The sequence below is a fragment of the Carcharodon carcharias genome, chromosome 20 (genome assembly GCF_017639515.1).
Source record: "Carcharodon carcharias isolate sCarCar2 chromosome 20, sCarCar2.pri, whole genome shotgun sequence".
Taxonomy (NCBI): Eukaryota; Metazoa; Chordata; class Chondrichthyes; order Lamniformes; family Lamnidae; genus Carcharodon; species Carcharodon carcharias.
This window is the reverse complement of record NC_054486.1, coordinates 86,274,901-86,291,064: the sequence shown is the minus strand read 5'-3', so window position 1 is coordinate 86,291,064 and position 16,164 is coordinate 86,274,901. Positions and strand designations below refer to the sequence as shown.

Sequence of the window (16,164 nt, the reverse complement as noted above, 5' to 3'; positions counted from 1 at the left end):
TTTCCAACAGATCCCATTTTCACTGGTAGGGGAAAGGGGGTGAGGTGTCATTCACACATGAAAGAAACCTAACACAGCAGGACCATTTGGACTCAGTGCAGTATGGGAGTTAAGAAATTTTATAGTCTTAAATGCTCTGAAGGGTGAATAAGGTCTGTAGAACTGTCAAGCTGTGAAGTTATCCTCATCCCTTTAAAAATTAACAAAAAAAAAGCCTGCTTGTGCCAGTGAGAAGTAAAAATACTCAAGCTGTGAAGTTATTTCAATCCCCAGCCTTGTAAAAATTAACAAGAAATAGGCAGCCTGTGCCAGTGAGAGTTGAAAAAAGATCTGTTCTGGCAGTTACAATAGCTATCTGGTGACATTATTCCAAAGGCTATAATTATATCATAATTAATGCTTGGCTGCTTTCCACATGTTATATTTATCTCAGTAGAAAATCCTAAATTCACAGTTTGCTTAAAGAAGTTATTAAAGGATCAGTGGTTTTTGATGAAGGATTATGAATGCAAGTCTGTTTTTATAAGGGATTGAGTACTTGAGTGGGTTTAAATGTTTTGAATGGGCTTTTTTGAATGGGAGTGCTTTTATAATATAGTGAAGGCTATGATAGATGTTTAGAACTTTATTTTATTTCATCTTAATATGTCTTCTGAGGTCTGCGAATGGTGTAAACTGGGTGAGGATACATGGATGGTGCAAGGGCAAAGTCTAGTGGGTGGGTTGGATTGAGTTGGATGGGGACTATAAGGAGCCATGGGAGTGGGTGTGAGTTTGTGGGTTGACATGGATAGTATGAGGGGCCATTGTGGATGGATGGGGGTGCATGGGTTAGTATGAGTTGGCAAGAATGGAGAATGGGGAGTGAGTGGAGAGGGTGTGAGGGGTGAGGGAAAGAGGGCCTAATATTAAACAAAACAGCTGGGACAAAGTCTCAGAGAACCAAGGCAGGCCTTTTAAATATCCTGCCTCAGAACTCAGCAGCCCCTTTGGCCACTTCTGATCTGTGCCCAGGGGTGGCAGGCCTGACTCCATCCTGCACCCTCCCCCCACCAACAACAAAGATCATGCCATTTGAGGGAGTTTCTCTCGAGGTGGATGCTGTGAGCCAGGAGACTTCCTAACTCACGCTACTTGACTCAGGAGCGAAAATCTGGGCCTAGGAGATAATCCTATTTCCTATGCGGTTAAACAATAGTTCCTAAGTTACTATCAAAATGAGTGAGGCTAATAGTGCTCCCTGTTATTTATGTGCAAAGGCCACAGCAACAGGGGATAGACATGTGATTAAATACGGAAATCCAAAAGTTGCTGTTTGAGTTACGCTGCTTCAAAGTTAGTTTTGTGAAAATGTAATGTTGCTGTCTGTCACCACTAAAAGGCACTGGGTGGCATAAAGTTATTGTATCTGCTTAGTGGATACAAACTAAATTCACCACAGAAAGTTAGAGCCAGCCGGAACTGATGCAAAGAGCCTATTTTGGAGCCATACATATTTAATTAAGCCAAAAAATCTTTTAATGAAGTGTTAATTGTTGAGTATTGCCAATGAACCTCTCTGGCATTGACAATTAAATCTTGAAGTGTAGAGTCTCATGCCTTCAGATTTTATTTCTTATCGGATAACTTATAAACAGGAATTTAAAATTAACTTTTTTTAACTTTTCTATTTTATATTTTTTCTAATACAATCTTTCTTTCCCTCCCTTTATTTCTCCTTCTGTAGCTAATTTGACATTGGCTTCACCCAATCTAATTTACACTTCCTTCTCAGTCCTTGTGCTGTTTGTTTCACCATCCTTCAACCTGATTGCTTAAAGAGATCCACAGTTGGCTGCCCTGTTCATGAGGTCCCAAATGATCAGTTTCAGTTGTGTTTTCAGTTCCTAATTCCAGCAATTTGTGGTGCAGAATGTCAATGAGATTGAAGGTCAGGGCAAGTCCAAGTACTGATGCTGTTAGATTCACTCCTACAGCAAATTATTGGCCAATAACACTGTGTGATTGGTTTCGACAAACAGCGGAGGCATTCATTCAGGTGTTTTGGCCAATATTTATTCCTCAACCAACATCACTAAACAGATTGTCTGACCATTATCATGTTGTTTTTTCTGGGGCCTTGCAAATTGGCTGCCATATTTCTTACATTACAACAGTGACAGCACTTCTTAAAAAAGTAATCCATTGCTGTAAAGTGGGACACCTTGAAATTGTTAATGGTCCTAATTAAATGCAAGTCTTTCATTTTCAAAACTGTCAGTGAGTTTATGAATGGGGGAACAATGGCCAAAATAACAGCAAAGAGTCAACAGCATTGCTTGAATTTCCGAGGGACAATTATACACCATGTTTAACCAAATTATCCTGCTATTAGAAAGGATAATAACTATAACCCTTGAACACTTCTAGAGCAGATTACTGCTAATCGGGACTAGTTCACATGCTGTTTGCTTAGCAAGGATGTTTTTAGGCCGTGTTTTGCATGCCAGGAGGAAGTTCCTATTGAGATGGTGCTACAGTAAAATGTTACACTAACTATGTTCTTTCTGTACTTGCTTTTTTGTTATAAAAGGAAAGGTATATATCAAAAATTAGGTTACTCTATCACTACCAGTTTAGCAGGACTATTGTTTATGTTGACTCTTTTTTATTCATTGCTGGGATGTAGGCATTGCTGGCTAGCCCAGCATTTATTGCCCTTCCCTAATTGCCCTTAAGAAGATGGTGGTGAGCTGCCATCTTGAACTCACTGCAGTACCATGTGGTATAGGTGCACCCACAATGCTGTTAGGGAGGCAGTTCCAGGATTTTGACCCAGCGACAATGAAGGCACGGCGATATATTTCCAAGTCAGGATGGTGAGTGGCTTGGAGGGGAACTTCCAAGTGGTGGTGTTCCCATATGCTTGCTGTCCTTGTCCTTCTAGGTGGTAGTGGTCATGGGTTTAGAAGGTGCTGTCTAAAAAGCCTTGATGAATTCTTGCAGTGCATCTTGTAGACGGTGCATACTGCTGCCACTGTGCCTCGGTGGTGGAGGGAGTGAATGTTTGTGCCAATCAAGTGGGCTGCTTTGTCCAGGATGCAGTCAAGCTTCTTGAGTGTTGTCCAGGAAAGTAGGGTGTATTCCATCACATTCCTGACTTGCGCCTTGCAGATGGTGGACAGGCATTGGAGAGTCAGGAGGTGAGTTACTTGCCGCAGGATTCCTAGCCTCTGACCTGCTCTTATAGCCACAGTATTTATATAGCTAGTCCAGTTCAGTTTCTGGTCAATGGCAACCCCAAGATGTTGATAGTGGGGGAGTCAACGATGGTAATGCCATTGAATGTCAAGAGGCGATGGTTTGATTCTCTCTTGTTGGAGATGGTCATTGCCCAGAGCTTGTGTAGTGCGAATGTTACTTGCTACTTGTCAGCCCAAGCCTGAGTATTGCCCAGATTTTGCTGCATTTGGACATGGGCTGCTTCAGTATCTGAGGATTCATGAATGGTGATGAATTGTGCAATCATCAGTGAACATCCTCACTTCTGACCTTATGATGGAAGGAAGGTCATTGATGAAGCAGTTGAAGATAGTTGGGCCCAGGACACTATCTTGAGGAACTCCTGGAGTGATGTCCTGGAACTGAGGTGGCTGACTTCCAACAACCACAACCATCTTCTTTTGTGCTAGGTATGACTCCAACCAGCAGAGAATCTTCCCCCGATTCCTGTTAAGTCTAGTTTTGCTGGAGTTCCTTGATGTCATACTCAGTCAAATGCTGTCAAGGGCAATTACTTTCACCTCACTCTTCATTATATTTTACACACTACATTACACATTTCATACTAGACTGCACCCAGCATGTGATGCACGTGTTCCTCCAGGGTCCTGTAGCTGTAGGGCTCTAGCATCTTCTGCTCCTTGGATGTCCGTGATCTGAGTAAGGCCTAAAGGGTAAGTCCTGACTTCTGCATGTCACACTTGTCCAGACGTGTTCTGGACCATTGTATTTTCCTGCCAACGTGGGTGATAAATTGGACATGGGGGGGATGATTCCAGCGGACGGGTAAGCTGATGAGATGCAAATGCATTGAAATTTAGTTCCCGACATTGGTGGCAGGAAAGGCAGCCCACCATTGACGGGCGAAGTGGTGGATCACAAGCTGGTTTCATGACAGCGTAAAACCGATTTTTGGCCTTCTAGACCAGTGATCCAGATGGCCCGACAAACTCTCTGCAGGCATGGGTTCAAATCCCACCATGGCAGCTGGTGGAATTTAATTTCAATTTATAAAAAAAGTCTGGAATGGAAAGCTAGTCTCAGTAATGGTGACCATGAAACTATCATCGATTGTAAAAACCCATCTGGTTCATTAATGTCCTTTAGAGAAGGAAATCTGCCATCCTCACCTGGTCTGGCCTACATGTGACTCCAGATCCACAGCAATGTGGTTGACTCTTAACTGTTTTCTGAAATAGCCTAGCAAGGTATTCAGTTCAAGGGCAATTAGGGATGGGCAACAAATGCTGGCCTTGCCAGCGATGTCCACATTCCATGAAAGAATGAATAAAAAAAAATATTGTGGGAAAAACACATTATGGATGCAACTCATTTAGATATGTGGAGTGTGGATCTCTTTAAGTAGAAAAATTCTCAAATTATAAGTTCACCTAATGATACTATGGTTTTTGTTTTGCATATATGAATAATAATTATACTCTGCTTACATAAATATCTACATCCACACCCAAATGTTGCCCTCAAATGCAGCACTGAATGGCATAACATACTGTCCTATTTTAACTAGTTATTCTTTGCTTACCTTTATAGAGACAAGCTTCTTACTTGGAAATGCTCAGATTGTAGACTGGCCAGTAGTTTACAGTAATGATGGATTTTGCAAGTTATCTGGATACCATCGGGCTGAAGTGATGCAGAAAAGCAGTACCTGCAGGTAAATGGAATATTTTACTATTTATTTATGACAAAGTTACACAGGCACACTCAATAACGGTGTGCTGCTTACCAAGGTTTGTCTCAGATTGCTTCTTTAATGGGAGCAAGCTGATGTGATCATACATGAGATATTTTCAGTTGCTAGAATTGAAAGCCAGACTGCAGGATCACCAGCAAAAAGATTTGAGCTGCCATTAGAAGCAAAACCATGATCTTATCAAAGGACAGAGCAGGCTTGAGGGGCCAAATAGCCTACTCCTGCTTCTCAGTCATATGTTCACCTTGGAGGCGTTCTCAATTTAATGATACAGGCCCACATGTTTGACTTTATATTGCCACTTTACTGCTGCTACCTTGGTAGCTTAATAGGGCAAACCCACGTAAATAGTTTTCATTTAGCAAATTGGTGATGACTAATTAACAGTCAATAACTTTCCAGACCCATTGCTGGATTTAAGAACTGCTTTACAAAGCAGGAACTTTCTTTCCGCTTTGCAGTATGCCAAACTGTTGCAAACTACCTTAACTTGTTATTAGTGAGTTTTCTGAGATAGAGTCCATCTGTCTTGGACTCCAGGCATCGGACTTGGTGCTTAGACAGACTGTAGACATACTCTGGTATCTGCTTAACATTTGTTTATTAGTGCTACTTCTAAACAGGTTACTGAGTAGGCACGCAACTCTTTGGCATGATTCCAACCTCTCTCTTGCTAGTCTAATATATGACTGACTAGAATCAGTGGTACATCTTCATCTACATAATACATTAGCATATCCCATCTATTAACCCTTGATGCTACAATTCCCTCCAAGTATGCGATCATACTTTTAACAATGACATGAAACTGTGACTGGAATGGGAGTCAGTGGGCAATATGGCAAGAAGGTCAAAAATCCGTTGTGAGACCGGTTTGCAATTGCCCGCTACGCCAGTCAATGGTGGGCCTCCGTTCCTGCTGTCCAATGTCGGGAACCTAATTTCAATGCATTTGCATCTCATCATCTTGCTTGCTCGCTGGAATCATCCCCCACATCCAATTTATAGCCCACGTCAGTGGAAAAACACACTGGCCCACATCTGGAAAACACCTGGATAAGTGTGACATGCAGAAGTTGGGGCTTACCATCAGGGCCTTGCTCAGATCACAGACATCTGAGGAGCAGAAGATGCTGGAGCCCTACAGCTACAGGACCCTGGAGGGACACATGCATCACCTGCTGGGTGGATTCTCATGGACATGGCTCCACCACAAACCAGCTCACGGAAGGTGGGAAATCTCCGTTGATCTTTGGGACATTGCGGTCTTGGCCATCGGCTGCTACGGATGATCGGCCATGAGGGGGAGAGGAAGGTCCAGCTGTGAGTGGGAGATGAAGGTGTACCAGGGCAGGGGATAGCGGGAGAGGTTTGGCTGGGAGAGGATCGTGTATCGGAGGAGGGGGATGAGGTTGGGGGGAAGGGGGGAGGAGGGTGTAATGGGGGAGAATGCAGCAACTGGGAGGTATGTGGAAGGGGGGAGCAAGGTATAAGGGAAAGAGTTTGGAAGGGGGAAGGAGTTCGGAGGGAGGAAGGACTTGGCGGGGGAGAAAGGAGTTTGGAGGGGGAAGGAGTCCAAGGGGAGGAAAGAGTCCAGGGAGAGGAAAGAGTTCAGAAGGGGGAAGGAGTCCGGGGGAGGAAAGAGTCCTGGGGTGGGGCCAGGAAGGAATAAGGCTGGAGGAGAGGGTAAGGGTGGAAGAGGGAGTAAAGGTGGAGGAGGGAATGGTGAGGTTAATGTGCAAGGGACGGGTCTGTGGAGTCAATGACTGCCTCCTGGGGAGCGAACTGAGTGTGGGCTTGGTAGAGGGAATAGCGAATATGAGAAGGGGCACATTGAGCCTGAAGGGTGGGAGGCTGAGGGCACGACAGTAGCAGTGGAAGGGATGGCGAGGGTGGTTGGTGTGGACTCGGCGGCAGATGCAGAGCCTGGGGGTAGGAAGGAGGAGATTGGGGAGGTCAATATGGATGGGGATGGAATTCTCAGAAAGGTAGGGAACATGCATGTTCACCTGGACATCCGGGGAAGAAAAGGGTTCTAGTTGGCAGGTGACGATGGGGAGGTGGAAGGTTATGCCGGTGGGGCGACAGCGATGGAGGAAAGGACATGAACAACTGAAAGAAAACCCAAACAGGCAGCATTGAAAATGCTCGGGACATTGAGATGAGTGTGATGGAGGATGGCTCTCTGTGCGGGGGAGAGTGCTTACACGAGGCTCCGAAAGGCCCTCCACAGACACTTCTCCCTCCAGAATCACTCGTGGTCTGGCTGCGTGCAGCTGAACTGCTAGTGGGGAGGATGCAGTGGGAAGACTCGTGAAGCCTGTAAATGAAGCTGAAAGACACCATTGTACATTATTCAGTGAAAGTGAATACATTTTCAGATTATAAAGTGACAAAATGTGTTGGCCTGAGCAACAACTTGTGATCAGAAATTCTTAACTTTTCTAGGCCTACCTCTTCGTCTAGGTGCTGCCCTGACATCTGCAGCAAGGATGGGGACAGCCTGTGCAGTGGTTGGCCCTGTTGCCTCTGATGACTTTAGTGTGTGTCCTCTGGAGAGCCAAGGCCTTGAGGGCCCTGGCTTGCTCTGGCTGTCCTCCTGTGGGCCAGCCGCTCCCTCTGCAGTGACAGAGAACGAGGTTGAGAGGGTCACAGGCAAAGGGGACTTTGAGGGAAAGGACAGCCTTTGCGATTGCTGAGTGGATCACCCAGGGGTGTCCCAACAGCTGCTTCTCCTCCCTTAGGATGCCAGTGGGCCCCGGCCTGACCCCTTGAGGGGAAGGAGCACCTGGAGGGACATCGAGGTGCCCCACTTGCCTCTCCATTGTCACTGCAAAAACTCACCATCTGCTGCAGCGCCTTCCGTATCCTTCACCTCTGGCCTTATTTTGTGAAGAACTGAGAGATTCATAACTTCAATCTCTGCCCTGGGTCTAGCGGATGGTGTCTTTGTGAAAGAAAGGAACTTCCTGCCCAGTGTATTAACTTCCTCAGCGTCTGAAGGCTGAATTTCCACTGCTTCTGAATAAAAGGTTGAAGACTGTTGCATAAAGGACAGTGAATCATTAAAATGATGAGCACCATCTGGTTTTTCTGGGATTCTTAGAAGTATGCCAACATCACCACTCAACAGGGTGTACGTTAATTATGAAGAACATAAAGAGAATCAATGATCTGTCACCCATTGTAACTAAGAGGAGCAATACTCCAGCCTTTGATTGTCACCTGGACCTTGTAACTTGATATCTGATGGATAAGGGGTCATCAGCTGAAGCCCGTCGAGGTCATCTGCTAATATGATAACAGCCACCCCAGTGTCAATTTTAAACAAAGGATCAAAGCCTTGAACTTGTGCTGTAACCGCCCAGCAGTCTGGGTGAAGACTATCTAATTCCCCTAGGAACTCTGTAGGGTCGTTGTTTTCTGGACTTTCCATTTCTTGGAAGGAATGTGTTTTATTAACACTTGCTGGTCTGCAAATCCAATTAAAATTGCTGGGTTTGCAGAAATACTTGCAATATCCAGTTTTGCCACACGGGAAGCATTCCGCACCCCATGCTGGGCAGCCTTGGTGTCTATATTGGGTTTGGATGCCACAATGCAAGCATCTCAAAATGGCTACCAGTGTGGTGTTTTCCACCCTTTTGGATTATTTGGTGGTTTTTGTATGGGTGGCGCCACTGCCCATGGGCCTACCTAATCTACGGAGTCATGTGAAGCCTTGGTGTTGCCACGAATTATAGCCCGGTTAAACGCTCTATTCTTGGCCTGCCTCGCGTGCTGGACTGCTTGATCTAAGGTACGATCATCTTTGGTCTGCAGAAAGTCAGAGAGTTTTTCATACCAAACACCCATGACTATGTGATCATGGGCTTGCTCGTCCTTCAGGTATCCCTCAAGGGCTAGCTCAGAGATATAGGTCGGTTAGGAACAATTCTATCAATTCCCCAGGTCATTGCGAATGCTGGTTAAAATGTGCTCTCTCAGTTACTAAATTTTGCTTCAGGCTAAAATAGGTGTCAAAGGCTTTAATAATGGAATCAAAATCTGTGTTAGACTCCTGCAACCCCTGCCTTAAGAGAATGTCACCTGCCAGTGGGCGTATTGCATAAAGAAAGGAACTAAATTGAAGCTTTGGCTCTTTTTCATGAAGACCTGACAGTGCTCGGTATCAGAGAAGATGGTGTTTCCATAACTCTCACTGCTGGCCTCTCTGCCATCTCTCGAGACAGTCAAACGTGCGGGGCAAGGGCAGGGACTGCTCACCAGATACAGTCATCGTATGCCTCCTTCTACCACCAAAATTTCTTGAGCTGCTTTCAAAGGTTTCTTTGCTCGGTGGTTCCTTTGGTAAGACCAATGGGCGGAATCGTCCTAGATTTGCACTAAGTGCGGTAGCGGGTGGGTAAAATGATGTTTTGCCCGCTGGCTGAAATGGCGGCTTCTCACGGTATCGTCCCAAACCCGCCAGATTAATTATGCATTCCCGAGAAACATGCTGTTTCCATGGTGGGTGGGCTCTCATTCACCCGCCACACCATCACCTCGCCGCTTCATCATGCCAGGCACCACATTTAAAGTACAGCTGCGTTAGGTGCTTCCAGCCCAGGGCTGCAGCAAAGAAGACATGGCCCAGAAAGGCAAGAAGACTACAGTCCTTGAGTGCCTTTTGGACACTGTGGAGGCCCTTTACCCTTACTCTGGCCGCAGGAGGGACAGCAACGTTACCACTTCGGCTTGGTAGGTGATGGCAGTGGTGATCAGTGCCAATGTTGCGCAGAAGAGGTTCGCCATCCAATGCAGATAGAGGGTGCAGCCAGAGTATGGCAACTATCTCATCACTCTAAGCTCACACACTCAAGCCCATCACACATTCATTGGCATCTCAATCACTGCCAGCTCAAGGGACATCACCACTCACTCTCTCACGCACACACCCTCAGATCTCCACCTGGCCTCATCTCCCCTGGAGACTGCCCCCTCACCATCTTGAGGCCACTTGCACAGATTGACATGTGTCCCACACACACCCTGGAATACCCTCCTTCTCCAGTACAACTCTTGTCCTGCAGCCTCTTTCCTTGCCTGAGGCTAGTTCTCCCCCTTCCCCAAGCAAGCCCTGCCCTGCAGCCATTGAAAAGCTGCCCACATATGGCTGATCTGGTAGGTACAGACCTGCCTGTGCGCCCCCATAAAATTGATGTGGTCCTGTCTGTGAAGCCTGGCACTGATGTCTGCGAGTGTTGACTGAAGTAAGGTGGGCAAACACACCTTGAAGTCCCAAGCGAAGTGCAGAATGCCAAGTGTCTTATATATGCTGTTGTGAAACACAATGGTGTGTTTTCCTGCCGACGTGGGTGGACGATCCAGGATAAGTCCTTCTTGCCATATTGTCTGTTCATGCCATCAAACACGCCTGATGCCGGCGGTCACAGAAAATCTGATGTCTTTTACATCGATGTCTCCTTCACTGCCGCCATGTTCTGAGATTGGTTCCTTCTGTCGTGGATTCTTGGCACTTAGTTTTTAGACAGACAGTAGACATACTCTGGTATCTGTTTAACACTTGTTTATTTGTACTACTTCTAAACAGGTTACAGACTCTCTCTTGAATCTAATACATGACTGAGTGGTACATCGTCATTATTTATGTCATACGTTGACATATGCAATCTGTTAAGTCTTTATACTACAGTGAGTGCTATTTCTTTCAGTTTTGAACACACCTACACACTTAAATATCACAATGTGACAACATTCATATGACCGTGAGACCTTAATTAAATGCCTGCCAAAAATACAGAGTTGAAATCTAACAAAATCTTTTTATTTCTATAAAAGTCGTCCTATAAGGGCAAGGCCACAAAAATCTTAATGCAAATTTGTTCTATACTCTCAAAATTAATTTACATATCTATAATGCTTTTCACGCAGATAAATGTCTGAGGAGGTCTTCTATACTGGTGGACTAAAGTGGACACCAAACAAGAAGGAGAAAGAAATGAGAGTTGGAGGAGGAAAAATGACTTTATGACTTAGCCGAGAATGCTACTCCAAGCCAAGACAACACCCTCAGCAGTCTTCCAAAATGATGGAGTAAGATGTTGAAGTAGAGATGTTCTGGGGAGAATTTCCTGAGGGTGAGGGCTTAGTGGCTGAAGGTATAGTTATTGATGGCGGACTAGAGGGAACAGAGAGTGAAAAATAGAGGACTAAGTGTGAAGGTTACATAGGGGATGTATGGCTGGAGGAGATTGCTGAGATAGGGTATCGGGAGTATTGGAAGGCAAGCACAAGGATCTTAAAAAATAATTTATTGCAGCTTGGGAAACAAGCCAGTTGTGTTTTAGATGAATTATAATATGTAAAAGGCAGAAATAAGAAGGCTGAGAAAGAGAACTTAAGGAAATTAAGTCACAAGGTGGCTAAGGCTTAATTAGGTTTCAGGCTACGTTGAAGGAGAAGTAGGGGCAGGTAATTTTCCGAGGTGAATTAAATCTGTTTTGGTAACAGTTTGGATATAAGGAAGGAAATTGAGCTTTTTTTACAAACCTATAAAAAGTTCTGTACTTCTGGACATAGCCTGACACTATAGTTGTGGAGGCAGGTGCCTGATTAAAACTTAACAACCATTGCATTGGTTTCCAAGAACTTTGATAAACTGGCAGTAGCAGGGGGACTTAAAAATAAAAATTTTACAATTTTACAGTGCTCCTTACGGGAAATGAGGAATAGGAGTGCTTTCCTCTGAGGCATTTGGCCTCACCTCAGCTGATTGCATCTTCTTCCACCACCATTCTGTGATTGCCAACCTCTCCCCTTTCAGTCCCAATCTGTCTTTCCCATCCTCCTGCAATGGCTCCTATCGCTACCAAGTCCATCACTCATTCTGTCCTGCTCTCTTATACTTGAAATAGCTGTTCTCCCCCTTCAAATTCCCAATCTGCTGCTCGTTCCTCCTGCAAAACCTATCCTGGCCCCTTTCACCTCCCCCCCCACCCCAACCTCGATCTGCTGCTCCCTTCCTCTTGATGACCCCCAACACTGATCTCTTGCTTTCTTCCTCCCATAATAGTGCCGCTTCACCTTCCCCCTCTAGCCATGATCTCTCAATCCTACATGCTATGTTTGTCACCACCCTGGGTCCTCCTGCTGGGCAGCTGGCCAGCCTGTGAATTTGGTGAGTCGCCTGGTGAGAACCAGGAAAAGGAAGGGGGAGTTGAAAGCCTTTGATTGAGGCTGGTATTTGCTGTGTTTCCAAAATTTATATGAAGGTACCAATCACTCATACGGGATTGGGTTAACATGTTGTGGGTCCATTAATTAAGACTAGGCACATGAAAACAGATGTACATGGACTGTAGGCTTGAAGACATCATCAGCAGAGCTGTCTGTGCTGTGCTCTGCTTAAAATCAAAAGTGAAACTATATCTGGCTCGCATAAGACACTTCCTTTCTAGTGATGTAATGCTGCAATCCCTTAAATGCAAATTACAATGCCCCCCTTTTTAAAGATACTTTCCTCCCTTCTAAAGAAGCTGAACTATTTACAATACATACTTGTGTTTGGTTACTATTATGAGTCTCTAAAGCATAAAGGTACTCTGCTGATACGCCCAGATCTTGTAATGGTAACCTTATCTGGAGGTTTCTTTAATTACACACAATTATCTGTGGGATTGTTATTCTTGGATGTTGTTCCTGGTTGTATTTCCAATCTTGTCCTCAATGCAATAGGACTGCACGGTGGTTCAGGAGCTGGAATAGATCTGATTTGTCCTTGGTTATGCTTCACCGTAGCACCTTTGTGTGTCATGACTTCATAGGACTTTGGTTCTGAACAAGCCCTTGTCACCTTGGCTAGTTGCCATGTGTCTTCTGATGTGAACTTGTTGTTCCAACTGTAAACTTGGCAACTCTGTACCCGCTTTTTTATCTTGCAGATTTAAAAGTTGTTCTCTAGCTGCTAAGAGAGTAGAATGGGTAAGAGTAGGTAAATTGGTACGCAGTGGTCTGTCAAACACGCTGGTGATGGAATAATGGCTCTTACAGGTGACATTCTCAGATGTATCATGACAATGTGTAGATCTGGCGTGGTCTGTCTACATCTGAGAATTAGGGATTTTACCATGCAAATCATTTGTTCAGCTAGGCCAACAGATCTAGGGTATTGAGGAGAAGAAGTAGTGTGATCAACATTCCACCTCTCACGCGTATTCTGAAAAGGCTTACCTATAAATTGCAGACCCTTATCCGTAATGATCTCTCTGGGCATACCAAGTAAACTGAAAATAGCACTTGGAGTGTGCGCAACATTTATGCTTGACGTATTGTGCAATTGTTGAATAATGGGGTACTTCGTAAAGTAGTTGACAATGACGATGAAGTCAGTGCCATGGACATGGAAAAGTTCAGGTACAATTTTGGACCCAGGATGAGTAGGAACTTCATGTGGAGTCAATGGTTCTTTGCCCTTGGCATGCCTTGCACTTCTTGATGACGACTTCAATGTCAGTGTTCATACCCGGCCAATAGACTGTCTCGCGAGTCTTCTCATCTGTTCTATGTATGCTGTGAGTAACAAAGTTGTTGAAGAATATAAGGTCACAAAGATTCCGGTATGATGACCTGCCTGCCTTTAAAAATAGCTCCCTGGGAAATGCTTAGCTCATTCTGGCAAGGTCAAAATGCTGTCACGTGTTCGTGGACATGCTGAATTGAATCAGGCCATCCTTCAGTAATGGTTTTCCACAGTTTCTTTTGCTATTTCTTTCTGTAGCTGCCGGCATTTGCATTGTGCAAAATCCACCAGATCAATTGACGGACTTGCATTCTCCAGCAAATGTAATGTTGCAGCTCCCCCGAAATTGCCAGTTTTGTAGAAAAATTCTGGATATTTTGATGTTAGGTCATGAACTGAGGCAATAGGAGTAATTTCTGACATTAATCTGCCATATGAAGTCTGACTAATTCCATGGATTATCACTGGTGTGAGGTCACAGCATGCCATTCTGCGATTGCTGGGCCTTTATTCTTCATGATGTAGGGCACCTCTGACACCCAGGAGGAGTGACTGTACTTGCTCTCCAGGACTATGGATCCTGAGCTTGGAATTAGTGAACCATTGTACGCTGAAAGTTTCATAGCCATGGTCCTCCATGTCTGTGGATACGTGTCTTTTAGAATTCATAGGGGTAGTATTTTGGCACTTGCCCCTGTGTCAGCCTTGGCCGATAATGAGTAGGTACCAACTTCCTTCGGAGAGACAATTTGAATCTTGGCAAACCCTTCGGATGGTGCAATGGCATCTATGTTTTCCATGAGATTGACGGTGTGAAACTTGTGTTCACTGCTCTTCATCTCGTCATGCACATCATCATCATTTCCTGGTTTGTCAGTCAGCTCATGTGTATGTTTCTGATTGGATGCTGGCTGATCTTTCTTATTGATTGAGAGTACCCATTGTGTACGATCTGTTCGGATCAGCGCATGGCTCTTTGTAGCTACGTCAGCCTTTGCCAATGGCCCTTTCTGCCACTTATCTTGCAGAATTTATGGAAAGCTAGGCATTTCCTGGGTGCACACAGAAGGCCACACACCTTCCACATGTCCTGCTAGGTTTGGGCGTCCCAGTAAGTGCATTAATAATTGGGGTTGTACTTTGGACTTGTAAGCTCTGTCAACTTGTGAGGATCACTTCGTACTTATGTCCATCCTTGAGTAGGTCTTCGATGCCATATGTTTTGGGCTTGTCCATCTGATCTTTCTGGAATGCTTCCACAGGAGTGGATGCGATCAGCAACTCAACAATCCTGTCTGCTAGCTCTGAGTTTGAAAAATCACAGCACGTACCCTTTTCTCTGCATCGGCTGACAAAGTGGTCTATGCGTTCTGCAGGCTGCTGTTGAAATGACATGGACTCTATTTGATGAATACAGAGGTTTAACCTGATTCTGAACCAGTCTTCCAATATAGTCCATATCTTTTGGAGATCCTTTAGCTCTTTTTCTGTTACTCCTGACATGTTCAGCCTGTGTAGGCTGTCATTCCCAATTGCTAGGTGAATTTTTATGGCTTGCTTGTCTGGTTCAGATATACCTGAATCAAGAAACCATAGCTCTGTACGCTGTTTAAAATTTTTGCATTCGGATAGAAGGTCAGCTGCATCCGAACTCAAAGTAGGGAATTTTTTAGACATTTTGATAATATTTCTCTGATGATATTCTCCAATTGTACCTGGGATGAGTGTTATTGAAAACAAGATGCACTTCAAGTTAGACACAGGTGCAGCAGTTTTGGTTTTTTCTGATGCGGAACCGTGGTTGGAGAGAAGCTCTCTTCAGCCAACATGCTAAAAACGATACGGGCCAGGAAGCATAGAACTCAAGGTTAAAGGAGAACTAAACATAGTTCTCTCCAATATCGAGAGAAAGAAATCACAGAAACATTGTATGTGATTCAGAACCAGAGTTGCTCACTTTTGAGCTGGAAGAGCTGTACTGACTTACAATTTATTTGCAAAGTAGTGGAACTGAAAAGCCAAGAAGATCAGCCCAAAAACCTCAGGGCAGATTTCCCACAGTTGTTCACAGGACGAGGAAAGCTGAAGCCAGCATACCACCTCACTGTAAGCCCTGAAACGAAGCCAGTGTGCCTGTAGACATCCAGAATAATTCCTCATCCACTCTTGCCAAAAGTAAAGAAGAAAATTGACTCTATGTTGGAGGTGGTGGTTATTTCATCTGTGACAGAACCAGCAAGTTGGTGCTTGGGGATGGCCCCAGTGCCAAAACCCAACAGATCTATCAGAATTTGCATATATCTTACACAGCTGAACAAAGCAGTTGATTGCGAAATTCATCCTATGTCATCCGTGGACAAAAATTGATCTAAACTGGGAGCGAGTTCAATTTTTGTGAAGCTAGATTCAAATAGTGAATTTTGGCAACCACCTCTTTATAAAGAGTCTGTTGTTCACACCCTTCATTACACTTTTTGGGAGGTTTTGTTTCAACAGATTACCCTTCAGCATCATGTCAGCGCCAGAAATCTTCCAGGGGACAATGTCAAGCATCCTAGAAGGACTGGATGGAGTTGGGTGTCACATGGATGATGTCCTGATCCATGGATCCACTCTGACAGAACGTGACACTAGAGTGTGACACTAGACTGTGCTGCGACACCTGGAG

At 44.7% G+C, this 16,164-nt stretch overlaps 1 protein-coding gene across 1 annotated transcript in view; it reads left to right on the top strand.

Moving 5' to 3' along the window:
* kcnh5b (potassium voltage-gated channel, subfamily H (eag-related), member 5b) overlaps positions 1 to 16,164 on the top strand; it is a 352,424-nt gene that overhangs the window by 41,824 nt on the left and 294,436 nt on the right. The window contains exon 2 of the mRNA XM_041214640.1: positions 4,813 to 4,936. Coding sequence (XP_041070574.1) covers positions 4,813 to 4,936 — 124 coding nt within the window. The remainder of the gene's footprint in view (positions 1 to 4,812; positions 4,937 to 16,164) is intronic.